Source organism: Columba livia, chromosome 10 (genome assembly GCF_036013475.1).
Source record: "Columba livia isolate bColLiv1 breed racing homer chromosome 10, bColLiv1.pat.W.v2, whole genome shotgun sequence".
NCBI classification, from domain to species: domain Eukaryota; kingdom Metazoa; phylum Chordata; class Aves; order Columbiformes; family Columbidae; genus Columba; species Columba livia.
The window spans coordinates 8,613,067-8,630,179 of NC_088611.1; the positions used below are offsets into that span (position 1 = coordinate 8,613,067).

At 37.6% G+C, this 17,113-nt stretch overlaps 1 protein-coding gene across 2 annotated transcripts; it reads right to left on the minus strand.

Moving 5' to 3' along the window:
* Window positions 1-264: 264 nt before the first annotated feature.
* On the minus strand, window positions 265-4,110 carry SELENOK (selenoprotein K). 2 transcript variants are annotated; one of them, XM_065075317.1, is made up of 5 exons: window positions 3,920-4,110; window positions 3,321-3,411; window positions 2,465-2,545; window positions 1,685-1,777; window positions 265-562 (listed from the first exon to the last, which is right to left on the minus strand). In XM_065075317.1, exons 1-5 carry the CDS (start codon window positions 3,936-3,938, stop codon window positions 559-561), a joined length of 288 nt encoding a protein of 95 aa, XP_064931389.1. In that variant the 5' UTR covers window positions 3,939-4,110; the 3' UTR covers window positions 265-558. The 2 variants fall into 2 exon arrangements, with proteins under 2 accessions (XP_064931389.1, XP_064931390.1); XM_065075318.1 differs by lacking the exon at window positions 265-562 and having other exon boundaries at window positions 1,681-1,777.
* Window positions 4,111-17,113: the final 13,003 nt, after the last annotated feature.

Below are 17,113 nucleotides of genomic sequence, written 5' to 3' on the forward strand. Positions count from 1 at the left end.
AGGCAAGGACTGTAAAACAAAGTAATTTGTAAGTTGTATTTTAAGAGTATGTTTAGAGTACCATTAATACAATGAAAATACAGCAAAGTACAGAATGTTAGTACTCACAAAAATCGAGTGAATACAAAACCTATTAGGAAACACTGGTTTTAGTCGAGGGACCTTCTGTATCAAATATAAATATGTATTCTTCCTCATTTGAACAGAAAAGGTCTTGCTATACTGCAAACATTTTTTTTTCTGAAAAAAATGAGAAAGTCAGCCTTGTGACAAGCCAAATATAATTTACTTATTACTTTGCAACTACAATAAAATGTTCAGAAACTATACAAAGACTTTAGACAGTAAACATGTATTTAATAAAACTGCAGTTCAGTTACACTGGATCCTTGAAGAAGGAGTTCCCAGTACAACTTCATTAAGCTGCTTGTAGCACAGAGCAGTTTCCAGCTTGACATACACATTTGCAACGTTCATACTCATTTGGTCCACCACTGAACTCTTCTTCCCGTCCATCTTGCAAATGTGTATGCTTTTGCCTGCCTTTTCAGCAAGCATTTACCTAGAAGATTAAATAATTACAGTGCATTAAGAGACAATAAGGCCTTTCTCTGTGAGATAAAATTCTGTAAGTAACAAATTTAAAATAAAATTTGTTTTAATTTAGCTAAATGAGACATGCTGAAGGCTTGCAAACTTCTTTTCCTGAGCAGATTACCCATTGCCATTACCCAAAATCCTACAGCCTTTGCCGGCCTCACGTCAGACCAAAAAGAAGGGGGGTGGGGGGTCGGGAAAAAAAGGCATCCAAATGAAAAAAAAACAAAACAAAACAAAACAAAAAACTTGCCCTTTTTCCAGGGAACAGAAATACTGGTGTATGTCCTTTTTGGAATACAAGCTTTTTTTTCTACAAGATTTACAGGCACTACACACCAGCATGTGTGTTCTTTTTTTTTTTTTCTTGTAAGTTTCATTATGGTAACAATGGGGGGTGATTAATGAAAAATAACTGTTTACTAAAGTCTCAAATTAAACCAAACCATATGTTAGGTGAAACTCCCACCAGCCAGACTAGTTAGTAAAACAGAATTAAAGTTTAGGCAGCTATAAGAAATTTAAAGTCAAAGGCATTTTAAATGTTCTTTTTGCCTCCCGTTTTAAGCAATTCTGATTTTTATGCCATACTAGAATTGAAGATTTGCATAGCTATATCAATGTAACAGGAAAAAAGATTTTGCTAGTAGTCTTTTAACAACTTTATTAATTTTCCTTCTTTACTATTCTCACGTGTCACATGACAATTATGAGAAATACAAATAAAGTTTTAGTCACTACTGATCTGGACAGGGCTTTAAATTAGCAGCCAAAAGAGATGAAAAGTTTTAAGTATATATTTTTTTAATCAGCTGTGTTCAAAAATCTGTGCTATGCTTTGTATACCAACTTCTATGCAATTAAAAGTAGAAGCTCACCATTTCTTAGCTAAAACCTTTTAACATCTTCTTTTTCTTCCCCACTTTAACTGAAAGTATCTTAACCACTTTGATTCTCTTCCTGTTTTGGTAACTTTTGCAAAAGGAAGACAAAACGTTCCACTCTACCTTAAGCTTCAATTATCATTGTTATTAAAAAAAAAAAAAAAAAAAAAGTTAAAAGCAGGATAGAGCAGCTTTGGAATTACCTTCCTCATCCACCTCCAGCCATTGGTGGTGGACTGGGGCCTCCACCCCAGTGATTTATTCTCCCCATCCTTCGGCGAGGGTTTCCTGGAGGCCTGACAAGAGAGCAAGGAACACAACACCTATTCAATCGGCATTGGATTGTTAAACTTGAAAGATAGTAACACTGTAAATAATAGTAATTAGGAAGTTAGATCTACTGGAAAAGTTGTTTGGGTTTCATGTGAAAAGCCGGAAAAAAAAAACAACCACCAAACCCCAGCTCCACTTTCACAAAAATTCTGTATTGCAAAACTGTTGTAATTACTCCTGTCTCAAAAGAGAAAGCTATGGGTAACGGGGTTTTATACAGTCCTAAAAGAACAGTTGTGCAAACCATTAAGAACAAAGAAAGACAGGAACTACAGTGTTTACAGAAATGATATCTAACAAAGTGGTTTGCTTTATCTCTACGTAATCTAATACACGAAATGACTGATTTGATGTAAATCACATGCTGAGTATAGGCAAGTGAAACAAAAGAATTTCAAGAAAGATCCATATTGTCTATTAGGCAGATTTGGAATATTGTTTCAGGGACTGTTAGACCATAGTGTTATTACAGCTACGCAAGGCATCATATTGTTATCAATGAGTTTCAGACAAAATACTGCAGATAAACAACATTTTAGTCTTCTAACATGATCTAATTCAATGCAAATCACAACTGCTATCCAAATACTTTATGGCATTTTGCAAAGATAGAAAAAACACCCAGAAGTAGTAGGAATATGAAAAAATACCCTCTCCCATCATTGTATCCAGAATAGGAGGAAGATGTGTAGCCTCTTCTTCTCAAATCTGGGTGAATTATGCTCTGGAAACTAAAAAGTAAATCAGGAGTTAGGTGAATTGATTGTTAGATATAATATTCTGAGTTTTTAGACTACAAGACAAGAAATGGCCTGAAAAACAGTAAGTAGTGTTCAGGAATGAACAGTGTATCTTTTCAAAGTTACTGTTATTTAATAGATCTTGGCAATTTTTCTCCTACATAGTAAGAGAAAATCTGAAGTAATTCCAAATTACAGTAAGGCTCAAACTACAAAATCAGATTTTTTTTCCTGGTAAATATAGTGCAAGAAATGCATGAAGTATAAATCTGTAACTGATATAGTGAAGCTGAATAATGTTGACTACATCAAAGTAATTTTTTGTTTCTTAATCATCTTCAATCTGAGGCCATAAATTTACAGTTACCACTGGGTGATTATTTTTACATAGCAAGAATCTATTGTCACCAGTAGAAATTCTGCAAATAACATCTTAATTATTTTCTCAGCTAATAGAAACTAGCTGTTTAACAAAAGTATATGCTGCTGCTTTCTGCAGTATTAAAATGGGAGAAACTTATAATAAGAAAACTCATTTGAGCTGCCAGTAAGTTTGTGTCACTTTTCACACACTTCTCTATTAAATATAGTGCTTAATAACCAAAGCTACAGTCACAGTAAAACATACACATATGTTTTGGGGACAGTAGATATGTAATAGTAAAGAGTAAATCTAACATTATAATTGTTGTGCTACTGATAGTACTGAGTAGCTCCTATGATAAATGTAAAATAAAGCTCATCAAAAGAATTAATTTCTACTTACAAGAGAACCACAAAATCTGCTATTGACCAGAAGAAATCTGTGATAACTGACAAACGCCAAGGAGCCCGACTCCGGCTGTCCAACACTTGTCCTGTAACAGATCAAGATGCAAACCATCCAGTGATGTTCAGTATGCGACACTGCACAGTATATCACACAAAAATGTATCTGCTGACTCTAGAATTTGCAAACAGGATGGAGAAAACTGCGCTTCATGGGCAAGAGCAGCAGATGCCATTCCCGACGGGGTGTTGTCCGAGTACTGGAAACAATCGCATCACCCCCAGCCAGCCGACACTGTGTCCACGTCACCTGAAAACCCACCAGGGCGGTCTCCGCTTCCCGACATGCGGTTAAGCGGCTCCGCTCCCGATGTCTGCACAACACGCTGCGGCTTTTTCCAAGTCCTTAAAACCCGCCCGGCAGCGCGCGACGCTCCGATTCGGCCCGCGGGGCTGACGTGACAGTGACAGCGGCAGCGCGCGATGCGCGCAGTTCGCTCGGGGCGGCGCGGAGGCTCCGCTCTGCTCATTCCCCACAGCCCCCCGGCCGCCCCCGCTCGCTGCCCGGCCGCCCGTCCGTTCCCCGCCGCCTCTCACCGTTGGAGATGTACACCATGGCGCCGACCGCGCGCTGCCCCGTCACCTGCCCACCGTCCCGCCCCGCCGCGCGTGCGCGGGAGGGTGGCGCATGCGCAGGCGGGCCGGCCGGCGGCAGCGCCGTGTCGCGGGGCCAGTGGGCAGAGGGGACAGCGGCTGCCGTGACGCTGGGGCGGTGCTTGTGTTTGTTTTCCTGCTCCCGTTGCCATAGCAATCGTGGCGGTGTGCAGCCACGCTTAACGAGGCGTTCCTCTCAGCAGCCCCGGCCTGGGACGGGCGGCGTTCAGGTGCAGCGTCTCCTCCCTCAGAGCGGGCGGTTCTGGTTCACTCCCAAATGTGTTTATTTCAGTCGTTCCCCCGCCGTGTAACGCTGTATAACGGTGTGTAACGCTGTGTCGGAGCTTTTATGCCGTCCCTGGTAGCGCATGGTTTTGCCAACAGTAACAGGGAACAAAAACTCTAGTCAGTAGTATGCCAGGGTAGCTTTCATAAAAATTCAATATTCTTAGTAGTGTTCCATAGATAATTGCTGCTGTTTATTCTTTAAAACTGGCTCTTTTGTCCCTTACCTCTGCCTCGGTTTTCCCAAGTTGTCAGAAGAAAGCCTCGTCCATCCTTGTGGTTTTCTTCTCCAATGGAACGTTAAAAGTGATATCTCACTGTAGTAATGTTAGAAATACGACCAAATGTAGATATTTATTTAAAACTTCTCCAAAGGAAACTTTTATTCCTTTATGTAATGATAGGTATGTAGCTACGTATATTCCCCGTTGTAGATGGGAATGCTCAGCTCAAAGCGGAGCATTTGTTTTAATTTATTTTTGTTTCTATAAAAACTTTGCCCCACAAATAGTGGCTAGCATTTTTTATGGAGAATCCATGCATGTAAAGTTGGAGTTACCTATAGCTATATAGGCAAATTTAATATAATGCCTTCTCTCTTTTTTTTCAAAACTAAACTAGTAGAGAAGGGATGTGTAATTCTGCTGGGAAGCAGCAGCAACAAAAATGAAGATAAAAGCTTTTTAATACTGTCTTTGCAAAACCTGTCTTTTCCTAGTAACAATGAGATAAAATATTTTGCTAAATCTCTTAACACAAGAGTGTTTGAAGTTAAAATTGTAACGTAACATGTCTCTGACAATGTAGTTGTACCATACTAAAGAAAATGTTTGTAACTGACAGGTTAATGTTCAATGTTTCAGAAATAAACATCTGAAAACAATTGTTAAAGATATGTATCTGTAACAAGGTATTTAAAGTAAATATTTATAATAAATATAAGAGCTAGGTCTTCTACCACTCAATAAACAGGCAAATACAAACGTGTTTAGAAAACAGTGGGTGCTACGCAGTGCATAATGGGCATAAATGCAGGCAGTATGTTAAAATTATTCAGGGACATCCTCTGTCTGTTTTCTTAATTAGGTATGCTTATGATGATTTTCTCAAACAACAGTCAAGTGTAGTCAGATCAGTTTCAGTTTACAGATTGCAAAATAAAGCCTGCATCAGTATAGAAGAGATTCAGCCAGTAAGTCATTTGAACATTGTTTTTAGATTCCCAGTGAAACCAGGTCAATGGAACAATAAACGGAAAGAAAGATGTATGGGTGTGCTTTTAATTTATGGAATGCATAGCAGATCTGATACTGTGTGTTAGGTGATACATAAGTGCTGAGTTTATATGGAAAGTGGAAACAGATAAAACAAATTTTCAAATAATAGGAAAATAACTAGTCAAGGAAAGGAGATGACAAATGTATGCCTTTGTATCAGTATGCTAACATGAAAATGATATAGTCCTGTTTTTAGATGATTTTCATAAACATACTTTGTTTTCTTTCTACTAGGCTTTGAGACAAACCAGCAAATTATCTTCTGTTTAAAGGGCTATTGCAGAAGTTGTAGATACAACATTTACCAGGAAGAAAACAAAAAGAGGAAGGATGGCAATGGGAAGATAATGGCGCTAATTAGAGATAAAGGAGACATTGTAAATTTCGTGATGTATTGAAAACACAAAGAAACTGACTCTTGCTTGGATAAAACCAAACATCACGGTCCAAACTTTTTGCTGTACTTTAGACAGAAACATAACCATGAATCTGAATACGAACACTGAACTTATGCTCTGTATGTAGTTGATGTTGTCCTGCATGAAATAATGGTATAAGAGTTTGAACAATTCATTCCCTTTTTAATGTACTGTCTTTCGGAGGGAATGTGTTAATCATGCAAAAAGGAACAATGTGGTTTTTGTTTTCCAAATGACAAAAAACCTCCAAACCCCAGTAACGAAGATGATGATTAGTGAGTTTTTCCGTTATTGTTTTTTTTTTTTAAGGAAAATCATACGTGAGATAGTCTTGGTTTATTTAATAATGAATTAATATGCAGTGTTGTCTCAGTGTCCCAAAATTATACAATTATTATGCAAAATTTCTCTGTGAAATGTATTTTTGGTAAATGAAGTTAAACTGGTAGTACTAGCGTGGGGGGGTATTCCTAACACAGTTTCATTTTATTTTTCTAAGCAAGCATGTCCAGGTGCTTAACAGTGGCAAAATAACCAACCATTGCATAAAGTGATGCATGAAGATTTTAGTATTTATAACTTATTTTTTTTGAAGTACTTCTACATGCATTACTTATTTCCACATTTAAGTTTTAGACATGAAAATGGGAGATTTAAAAGGTGTAGTTAACAGTTATCAAGCATGTTATCCTTTGGCCTGTCTCTTGGTCAGGAATGGAGTAGACAAGAGGAATAGGAATCCAGTTATCCACATGCATTTGCAGTTGTCATGGTTCAACCCCAGCCAGTAAATAAGCACCACACAGCCTCTAGTTCACTCCCCACCAGCGGGATGGGGGTGAGAATCAGAAGAGTAAAAGTGAGAAAACTCGTGGGTTGAGATAAAGACAGTTTTATCGGTAAAGCAGAAACTTTGCACACAAACAAAGCAAAACAAGGAATGAATGAATTAATGTCTTCCCATGGGCAGGTGGGTGTTCGGCCATCTCTGGGGAAGCTGGGCTCCACCATGCACAACAGTTACTTGGGAAGACAAACACCATGACTCTGAACATCCCCCTCTTCCTTCTTCTTCTCCCAAAACATATACTGAGCTTGTGCCCCCTCCCAGCTTCTTGTGCACCTGGACAGCGTGAGAAGCTGAAAAATCCTTGACTATGTAGCAACAACTAAAACATCAGTGTATTTCAAGATTATTTTCATTCTAAATCCAAACCACAGCACTGTACCATCTACAAGGAAGAAAATTAACTTTATCCAAACGGAAACCAGGACAGCAGTTTACGGTACAGTTGGGACAGCAAGTGTGGTTATAAGCTCTGGTGGGAGCTAATTTCTGGTAACGCCACAGCCCTGGCATCCCTCTCTGAGCAGCTGCTCCTTCACAAAGGGCAGGGTGAGCATCTCTAGCTGTTGCTAATTGGAATCCCTCAGTGACCTGCACCTTCGGTTTCAGTCTGCATGCCTGAGGACGACAGCAGCTCTGCACCTGTGCTTAATGAAAACCAGTAGAAGAAGGTGTTTTGAAAGTTAGCAACAGAAATACAAAGCAGCTGTGTTGCCCTTCTGAAGGTGAGAACCATGAGGTATGGAGCTGGGCAGTCACTGGTGCACAAGAGCTAAAAGTTAATATAGATGCTATTTGGAAACTGGGGAGATGCAATTATTTGATGGTAGGCAAACTAAATGCCTGTACGATGCCATGAAGAGTAGTGTAGACCATATGTAAGTACTCTAAGTAACTGAAAATGAGCAATAATGGGATTTTCAGCTTTTTAATGCAATCTGAACTCTCAATGGGATAGCTTCTGTTTTTAGGTGGTTTGTTTTTTTAAATTCCATTCCAAATGTAGATTTGTATAGTTTGATTCCTTGTAAATTGTGTATTTGCAGATCATAACCTAAGTACTGGTGTATGAGCAACATATTACTGTGCTTTAGTAATTTTTTCTATTTTTTACTCAAAAGTAGCAAAACCATGGGTTTTATATATTAAGGGATAACCTTTTAGTTGTGGTGCAAGAGAATTAGAAAATTGTGTGCGTAGAGAAGTGGTGAAACCACATGAACAGCACTTGTACTTTCTAAAATTTATGCTGTGTTTTTAATATGTTTGTAAACTTTTCAAGAGAAAACAATTTTGAATTAAAAGCTAAAAGAGGGAAACTTGACCCTACCATGAAGAGGATTTGCAAACTATTGACTGTGTTTGAAGAGTAGAAATAGAAGAGGCTTTTTTTTTTTTCCAACCTGTAGTTTTTTCACATAGTGATTATCATGTTGCACCATCACATAATTTAAATGGAAACATTCCAACCTTAATTTGGACTTGAATTATTCATAGATGAGCTGATTGTCATGTAGTATTTGTTTTATGCACACACAATTAATACTGTATGTATTAGAGCAAGATATCTTCTGAACTCCAGATTACAAATGTAGAATGTTCATTGCAACATAAACATAAGATTCAGAGTGTATTTCACAGTAGCCTATTTTCTAACAGCTTTTATAAGAAAAATAAAAATTTGCTGTTTGTGGAATTAAGTTATGTTGATTTAATGTCAGAATTTTAAACAGAACTTACCTGTTTAAGTAAGCTTCAGTTCTGAGTAATTGCTTGAAGACCTAATTTTTTTTTATATTCTTTGGTGCCCCAGACAAAGATATACTCAGGTACTGTGGGGTTTCAGTTAAAGGTATCTTGTGCAGATTTCAAGTGGAAGATACATTTTGCAAAATCAGCAGCTGTGATCACAGCATAAAATCAGGTCAAGAAAATAAGCACATAATACTGTGAACTATTTTTCCCCCTAAATGGAACAGGAACTAGATGCTCTAGGAACAGAATTTGTCTGCTAATTGTTTTGTTTGTGTGTGTTTGTGTTTTTTAAATAACATTTGTTGATATGTGAATAAAAACATGCAAGATGACTACAATAACTACAGTTAACAGTTTGAAACAAATATATGGAGGAATGCCAAAGGACTGTCTTGTGCTTTTTTATTTGTTTAGGTAACAGCATATCCTTATATACAGAAAGCCATAACTGCCTGTAAATGTTACATATTCTTCCTAATAACAAAGGCTTCAGCCCTCAGTAGAATGGAATTGTTGGTCTTCAAAAGTTGTATGAAAGTCTACGAAGAAACTTCCACACTCCTTCAGGCAATGTGAATAGTGTGCTAAATTATCTGTTCAGGCAGAAAAGAAGCATGTTCAGTAATTGCTGAAACTACTTGACTAGAGAGAAGAAATACCTGTGTCACCCACGGTTATTGAGTGATGCTGATACTTTGAATATCCATCGGGTGGCAGCGTAAGTGTGAAATAACACTGCCTGCTTTGTTTAATTACAGTGGAAAGTTTCTAGCAAGTTAGTCACAACATGTTCGGATTCGCCTTTGTACAAAAATCCCCAGTCCAGTGCCACCAGACACTTTTGTTATGCACAAGTGGCAAACTGTTTTGGGAATTTGTTAGAAATCTTGTATTGGTGGGGTTTTGGGTAAAGTTGGAGAAACGCTGGTATGTTTACATATGATGATTATTATTTCTCCTGGATATGCATGAGTTGCACCTATACTGATGACTGAGGGAGCAGAAATGTTTTTTCTTGATGCATATTTGCTTTACTCTGTGTTTGGAGTTTTGTATCTGTGTTTGGCATCTTGCAGTAGGCACTTGAACCTACTGCTGTTGTGCTCAGAGTGGATTCCCTCCTGCTGACCCAGGGCTGAGGTTGCAGCGTTAGTAGCTCTCTGTTCGTATGCTGTGCGCACTGAGGACTGGCAGCTGGCATGGACTTCACTGCTGGTGAAGACGTAATGTGGATATGCGGTCCTGGAATCACACCAGATTTCAGCACTTGAAACCTTGTTTTTTCCCACTTTGCAGCATAACAGCCAGCAATGGGGATTTGTCAATGGAAATTGTATAGGACAAGATTAACGTGAATTTTGAAAATGTCCATTACTGTATTAGAAATGGCAATGCGAGTAAGGTGACAAATTAAACGAGGCTCTGTTGCTAGAGGCATCTCTGACACTTGATCTACAGCTTTAGCTGTTGAACTTTCGTTAACTGCTTCAGACTTCAGAGCCAAGATAAAAATAGAAGTTAAGGTACTTGTCAGAAGCAGGTGGATGAAGACAATTCCATAATATGCTTGGTGAATAAAACAGTGATGTGATAATTGACACATTGATCTGAAGAGCTCTTATGGTTGTGTTGGAATATTAATATCAGTTTTTGTCTTCTGGAAAGTTATTTTACTTATGACTTTAATGGAGTATGTTAACACAATTGAAAAACCTTTAAATGGGTGCAAGGAGTGCAGGTATTTAAAAAGCATGTAGTTATGATTTTTTTTAGAGGGTATTAGGGAAGATGTGGATGCTGTGAAGCTTGGAATGGGTGCTGACATGATGATTCTGTAGAGATTTTAAAAGCATATGGCATTGAGGTTGCAGCATTCTTACTCCATTATTATTGTTCCTGATTTTGGTGTTTATATGCAACATTACCATTCTTGGTTTTACTGAACATAAAAGGGAGCCTACAGCAGAGCTAGCCCCCAGTGAGAAACAATTGCATATGAACTTATTTAATATTTTTGCCCATCTCCATCAGACTAGGTGACAAAACCATGCTTTCAGTTCTCCACATTCATATTGTCATTACCTTAAAAAATATTCCCATTTCTGCCTGGCCTAAATATGTAGTTTTTATCTCAGAAGGAAAGAATTCAGGACATTGAGAAGAATCCCCAGTAATGTCTTTATGCTGACAATTAATTGCAATTGAATTGTCATGTGTTTCATGCTCAAGGAAGAAAAAAAATAGCCTGTAAAGTGCTAATTTCATCCACCAATAACTATGGTAAAAATTAAGATTCTCCAGTAATCCAGTCTGCATGAAGCTGAGCTTCATTGGCAAAGAAAAAGAAAGCAAGTCAGACTGGGTAATGAAACCAGATATGTAGTAGTACCTGAGTATCTGAAAAGATAAATAGTAAGAGGCTTGAAATATATAAAAATGTAAGTGGATTAAGCAGCACAAATGTTTTGCATTTTCCTTGATAACAAAAACATTTGATGTCAATGAAAATTAGTGGGTGATAACAAGTATCAGGAAGCTCTTCATGCTGTCTTGAGAGAAATGCTTTTATGCAGAAGGAGAGATTGTGCTTCAAACATAAAAACCCACCCAAACCTTCATTATAAGACTATTTTTCTTTAAAAAGGCTTTAGAAATCAAGCGTTTTAGATTTTATGCTTTTATAGTGGGATTTGCACATTCTAGGCTACTGTCGAAACTAAATTTTTTTGGAAGAATTAGAGGTGAGTTTAAAGAGAGACATTTTTTTCCTTAGCTATTGGATTCCTTCATTCTTGTTGCCCTGGGACAAAAAAAAAAAAAAAAGAATAAATCAGTGAGAATCAAAAGAAACAGCATGCTTTAGATTAAGAAAATAGTTTTAATTTATGCTTTTAAAAAAGTCAGGGGTATAAGTGATCATGTCTGAGTCTCCAAGCAGTAGAAATTAAGCTGACATGTTGGAATGAAGTAGCTTATTCACATATTTATCTCAGATGGTATCTCTCATACTTTTTTCCTTTTTTTGAAGTGTTAGACATCAGGTACAGGAAAGAGCTGTAGCAAAGCATTTGATGCCTGGAATTTCTTCCGGAGACCTTTCAGTCATCATTGCTGCCTCCTGCTCACCTTGCTGCTGCAGATCTACAGCCTTTCTGATGGATATTAGAAGCACTCATGAGGCTTCTGGAATATTTGGTTCTCTCATTGTTTATGTTACAGTTTCAGGGGTTTTTTTTCATAATTAGCAGAAGTTTCCACATGCTGTCTCAGCAGCGTTTGTCTACCTTGTTTCTAAGGTGAAATAATAATGTACTGCATGGTCCTGTTGCGTGACATGGTCTTGCTGAGAACCAGTAAGCATCAGTTCAAGTTAATTGTGAGAGTGATGTCAGGTACCAGTGTGAAAATGCAAGCATTTTAAACAAGAAGGTCCCATGGGTAGCTTTCTTATTAAGCATATACCTCAGCTGAACTTTAAATGCTGCCAAAGCAGCAAGGCTACCTTATCTATTGAAGTTCTCTAAGCGATGCTGGATATCATTTGTATAATGCTTTAGGTGGGTGTTACTCATGGAGAAGGTGCTACTGAATGTTCCCCACCTACACCATGACCCTGTGGGCCTTTACTATTGACCCAACATGCTGCACATGTTCCCTGATAGGTAACACAGGAGAAGAGAGCAGTATTTGGCTGGTCATATTTGGCCAGAGAACAAGAAGGATAAGGATGCTGGGCTTGGAACAGCTGCTTTTGTTTGCTGTGCAGAAAGTCTCCAGGTATGTGGTGGCAAGGTAAGCAGGAGACAGCTGGTAAAGAAGTTCTGTATTTCCTTGACTTGAAGATCCTTTCTGCACCCTTTAAACTTTTCATAATTTTAAGTCATTAATAAGAAGGAAAGAGAAACAGTAAAGAGAATTGGTTCCTCTGGGCTTATAACTTCTACCCTGAACATTTTGCCTCTCTATTCCGCCAGTTTCTCAATTTCCAAAAAAAGTCATTCACAAAATCTTCTCCATCCTTTATGTTACAAGATTTTCTTCCAGGCTGTTAGCCAGGTGCATTAATCACTGTAGTCCCAATCAGATAAATGACAACTAAAATGGTATGAGGGAAGCTTCCAAATAATTGAACTCACAGTAGATTACAAGGCTTTATTAGGCTAATAGACTTTAGAAGTGCTTGTTTACAGATTCTCCTCTTGAAGCTGTTCAAAACATGCTCCTGAGAGCAAGGTAAAAAAAAAATAAAAATCAATAGAGGGAGTAGTTTTGGCCATCACTTGCTCTTCTGCTGCAATGTGACTGGTCCCATCGGACTTTACTTGTTTAATGCCAAGAGGCAGAATTGAAGTTCTGGAACCAGTGAGCTGGATTTTGTCTTGTTGCTTTCTTGTGTCAATTACGGCTGTTCTGAAAAGACAGAAACTTCACTAATAGCTTCTTAAAGTTCCTTCTGTTAGTTTGGGTTAGGTGCTTTCCATGCACAGAAAAGTGACACTGTTGTCTTTAAATTTCAGATATGTTTTGTTGCTTGACAGCATCGCATGTTGATGTTGCCTCTTTTTCTCCCCTAAGGCTTATTTTCTAAAGCTGTTTTTCAGATGACTCCTGACTACAGTAATACATTTTTAAAAATTAAAATTTAATAGTAGCTTATGCAAGCTACACTTTTGGCTGGAAATTGCATAATTTGATAGTTAGTTGCCCAATCTGCATAGCCGATAGTAGATTCCTAATGTACTAATGAAAAGCATGTGTCCTTTGGGGACACAAATGTAGAGGTCTCTTCTGAGTGTTTTCTTACCAACAATATAAAATCTGAGGATCTCTTTCATTGGGTGAATTTCTTGCACGGTTCCTTATCTTTCTTGACCTGCAGATTCAGCAGTTTCAGATACATTTGCAAGTACTACAATGATAATGTATCTGGTGTTTGAATATGTCCAGTATTTGGGTACCCACAAAGTAATGTTTCTGCAAAGACTGATTAAGCACAGAAGAGTAATTTATTATTAAACTGATGTAAAATAAAAACTGGAAGAGAGCTTGTTTCTTTCAGTCTCTGTACCATTATTGGAATATATCTCTCTTTTTGTAGCCATTCTTTCTTTTTGATGGTCCTGAGGCAACTCTGAACATTTTTACAGACAGAAGTAGTGACAGTGTATGGATTGTCAGCATTGAAAGATCTAAGCTTTTGATCACAGCATCCTTCCCTCTCTTTCCATTAATTTTCTAATTAATATTGCATGTTTCATTATTGCTATCATTGAAATACTTGTAGTCAGCCCAAGCTATGTAGAAAATAGAATATTTAACTACACTGCGTATTTCATGTTAAGGATGAAACTGAATAAACTTGATGCTTCTAGCAAAACCAGTTTCCTTAATAAGAATAATCAATTACATTTTCCTCTCTGCCACGTGGCCAGACATGCAGAGCACATCTTTCCACCTGGGTTCCTCATGTCATTTGAAGAGCCAGAATTAAAAGGGACAGAACAGGGATTGCAGTTCTCTCTATTCCATCACGTAAATTTTCCCTCTGTGCAGCTGGTACACTGGAAATGTAACTGCTTTGGAAAAGACTCAATAGATATTAACTGTGCGAACAAAAGAAGTTTAATTCTATAGAATGATTTTTGTCCTAGAGAATTTGTATTAATGATATTGAGAGGATCCATAATCATCTCAGTAATTCAACATAAAATGAGATTTCTTATGTCTTTTTTAAGGTGTGGTTTGTGGGGGTTTGTTTGTTGTTCTGGTTTGAGTTTTTCCCCCCGCCCTTTCTCTTCCCTTTCCTCTTTCTGACCTTCCTGAAACTTCTGTCCCTTGACTGTGAAGCGTGGATCTCCTTTGCAATAGTAGTTGTAATAGATACCCTGAAAATTATGCACCTATCCTCACTCAGCAGTTAATTCCTTCAGTATTTTATGGCATCTGTGTATAGCCCCTGGCAAGCACTAAATCGGATAAGCAGAAATGAGAGAAGGCATATTAAAAAAATACATATATAGAAACAAGGGAGAAGAAAAGTGTTTTCCGTGTAAGTGGTTGTTTATGTATGGGCTGCGGCTACTTATGTCTTCTTGCTGGTGTGGATGGTGCTGAAAAGTCAGGTCATCTTCAGTTATTCCTATGAAGTCTGCAGACCCACCCTTTGAAGTAAATGTCTTTGTGGCTCTTTGAGCCTCCATCAGTAATTGAATTTGTTTCTATATGGCTATGTTGTGGCTTCCACCGGCTAGTACAAGGCAAAAATATTTCTCTCTTGGCTGAAATGGTTACTATGTGTGTTATTTAGAGACAGTTCTCCCAACCTGTACTCTGAAGTCAGTTTAGTTTTTCTAATTGATAATTCTTCAGGTGGGGTCTTCACAGGGTCTTTACAGAGCTCTAATCTTGACCACTGCTTCATAAGGACAGATTACCTTTTGAAATTGTAAGGGTCTCCAAGCTCCTAGGCCTGCTGTGACTCTGCGGAACCCCTATAGATTGTTGCTAATAGATACGCCTATAGATTGCTGTAGGAGCTTTCCTACTCTTTGCATATTGATATATTGTGCTCATCTTTCATATAACTAGTGCAGCATTTTGTTGTAAAATGTTGTTGTAAATCACTTTTATGTTTTCAAATGTCTTTGCAAGGTGGTGGAATGACTTAGCAAAAAATACTGCAGATGCTGACAGCAGATTCTCTCTCTTCAGAGAGAATGCTTGCAAAATGAAAACATAATATGATAGTGTAAGCAGAAAAAAATCTGGAAGACTTGTTGCCCACTTCAGCTCAATGACCTTGGATGTAATTAGAAGACTTCCTATCTTTGTTGCTCAAAAAATGTGTAGGTAGTCCTATATGCTGATTTTGTGAAGAAAGAGGAAAAATGAGCTAGAGTTTAGGAACTTGACATGAAGCATAACTATACTGTTTTTTTTCTCAGAAATTTTTATTAAAAATTATGTGCTCTGAGATATGAACAAATACACATTTTTCTACTTTTTAAATGTCTATTTGTTCCATTGAATGGAGCAAATCTACTGATTAAAAAGAAAAAAAAAAAAAGAAGGTTTTTTGTCTTATTTTTCCATGCAAACTTTTATCTAATTAAAAATACATGAGTGTCTTCATTCTACAAAGGTGTCTGATCAGTTATATTATCTATTTCATTAGTCAGTATGTGTCCTTGGACCCTCTTAAATGAAAGAACATTTTGTTGTGTTGTGGGAATTGCTATTCCAATTATTTCCTCTTTTTGTTTTGTCAAGGATTCTGTTTTAAATATCTGATGGCTGTGACAGCAGTCAGGTTATGTGAAGTCTGATCCATACTCTCTTAGTGCACATATCCTGTTTTACTTATCTTTATTATATTATTGTTATCTAAATCACATCCAAGTACCATCAACCACGATGTGGTTTTGATTTATAGCGTTCTGACTTAGTTCAGTGCTACCATGTCATTCCTTTGCTGTGATTGCACAGAAGTTAGCCAAACAGTGGCATTTATAATTCTTCAGTCTACTCATTCTTTGTTTTAGGGCCTCCGGAGCAATTCTGGGAACTTTCATGCATTGCTTGAGCTCCCAGGAGAGCTAGATATTCTTGGGGGAGGAACGTCTGAGGGTCAATGAATTTATTGATACGCTTAGCCTGAGACACTAGGAAAAATTAAACAAAGCCCCTCCAAACAAACAAACAAAAACCAACCAAACAAAAAAACAACAAAAACCAAACTAACCAACCGCCAAATCCAAACCAAACAAACCTAAATCACCACAGGCTTTTCAGAAGGCTGTGGGTAGAATGGGACTGCCATGGTACTAATTGATAGGCTTACTCAGAGTCATCTTGCAGTTTCATGTTTAAAAAAGTCTCTGTAAACTTCCCAGACTGTCTTGACCATGGCAGAACTAAGGTATATGTGATTACTTTTGGGGGAATGGCTGCTGGTGCTTTCTCAAAAACCTAGTTCTTTCATGGTGAAATTTTTTAAACAAGGGAAGAGTATATGTGTTTTAAACCGAGTATGAATCATCTTGGGCATTAGTGCTGGTTGACATATCTCTCGCCTGTTCTTACTGTTTTATCCCCAAATCAGTAATATTCTTTAACCAGTTTTGCTGTGATTAAGGAAAGGGACAGATTGCCTTGTTAAAGGTACTTCACAGATCATGGAAAAAATAATTCGAGGACTGCTTAGATTAATAATTCATAATTAGCTGATGTAGCAGGACAAACAAAGTACACTCAAAGTTCCAGTTATCTGAAGATCATCAATGTCACTGCATCCTTAAGATAACTGACTAAGATGCTGCGTCAGGGCTTTCAGGGACAATGTATTCATTGTTCTTCAGTTTTTCCAATGTAGCAATTAATGTGATTAAGCTAGCGCCAAATCTGTTTTAAATACTATTGCATCGGGTCATTAACTTTAACACTGTCATCATGTTCTCCCTACTGCATTTACCTTATTTAGGAAAGATACTAATGCTTAGTATTGTATCAAGAATATATTAATGCTGCTCTTGTTCTCAAGATATGATTCAAACTG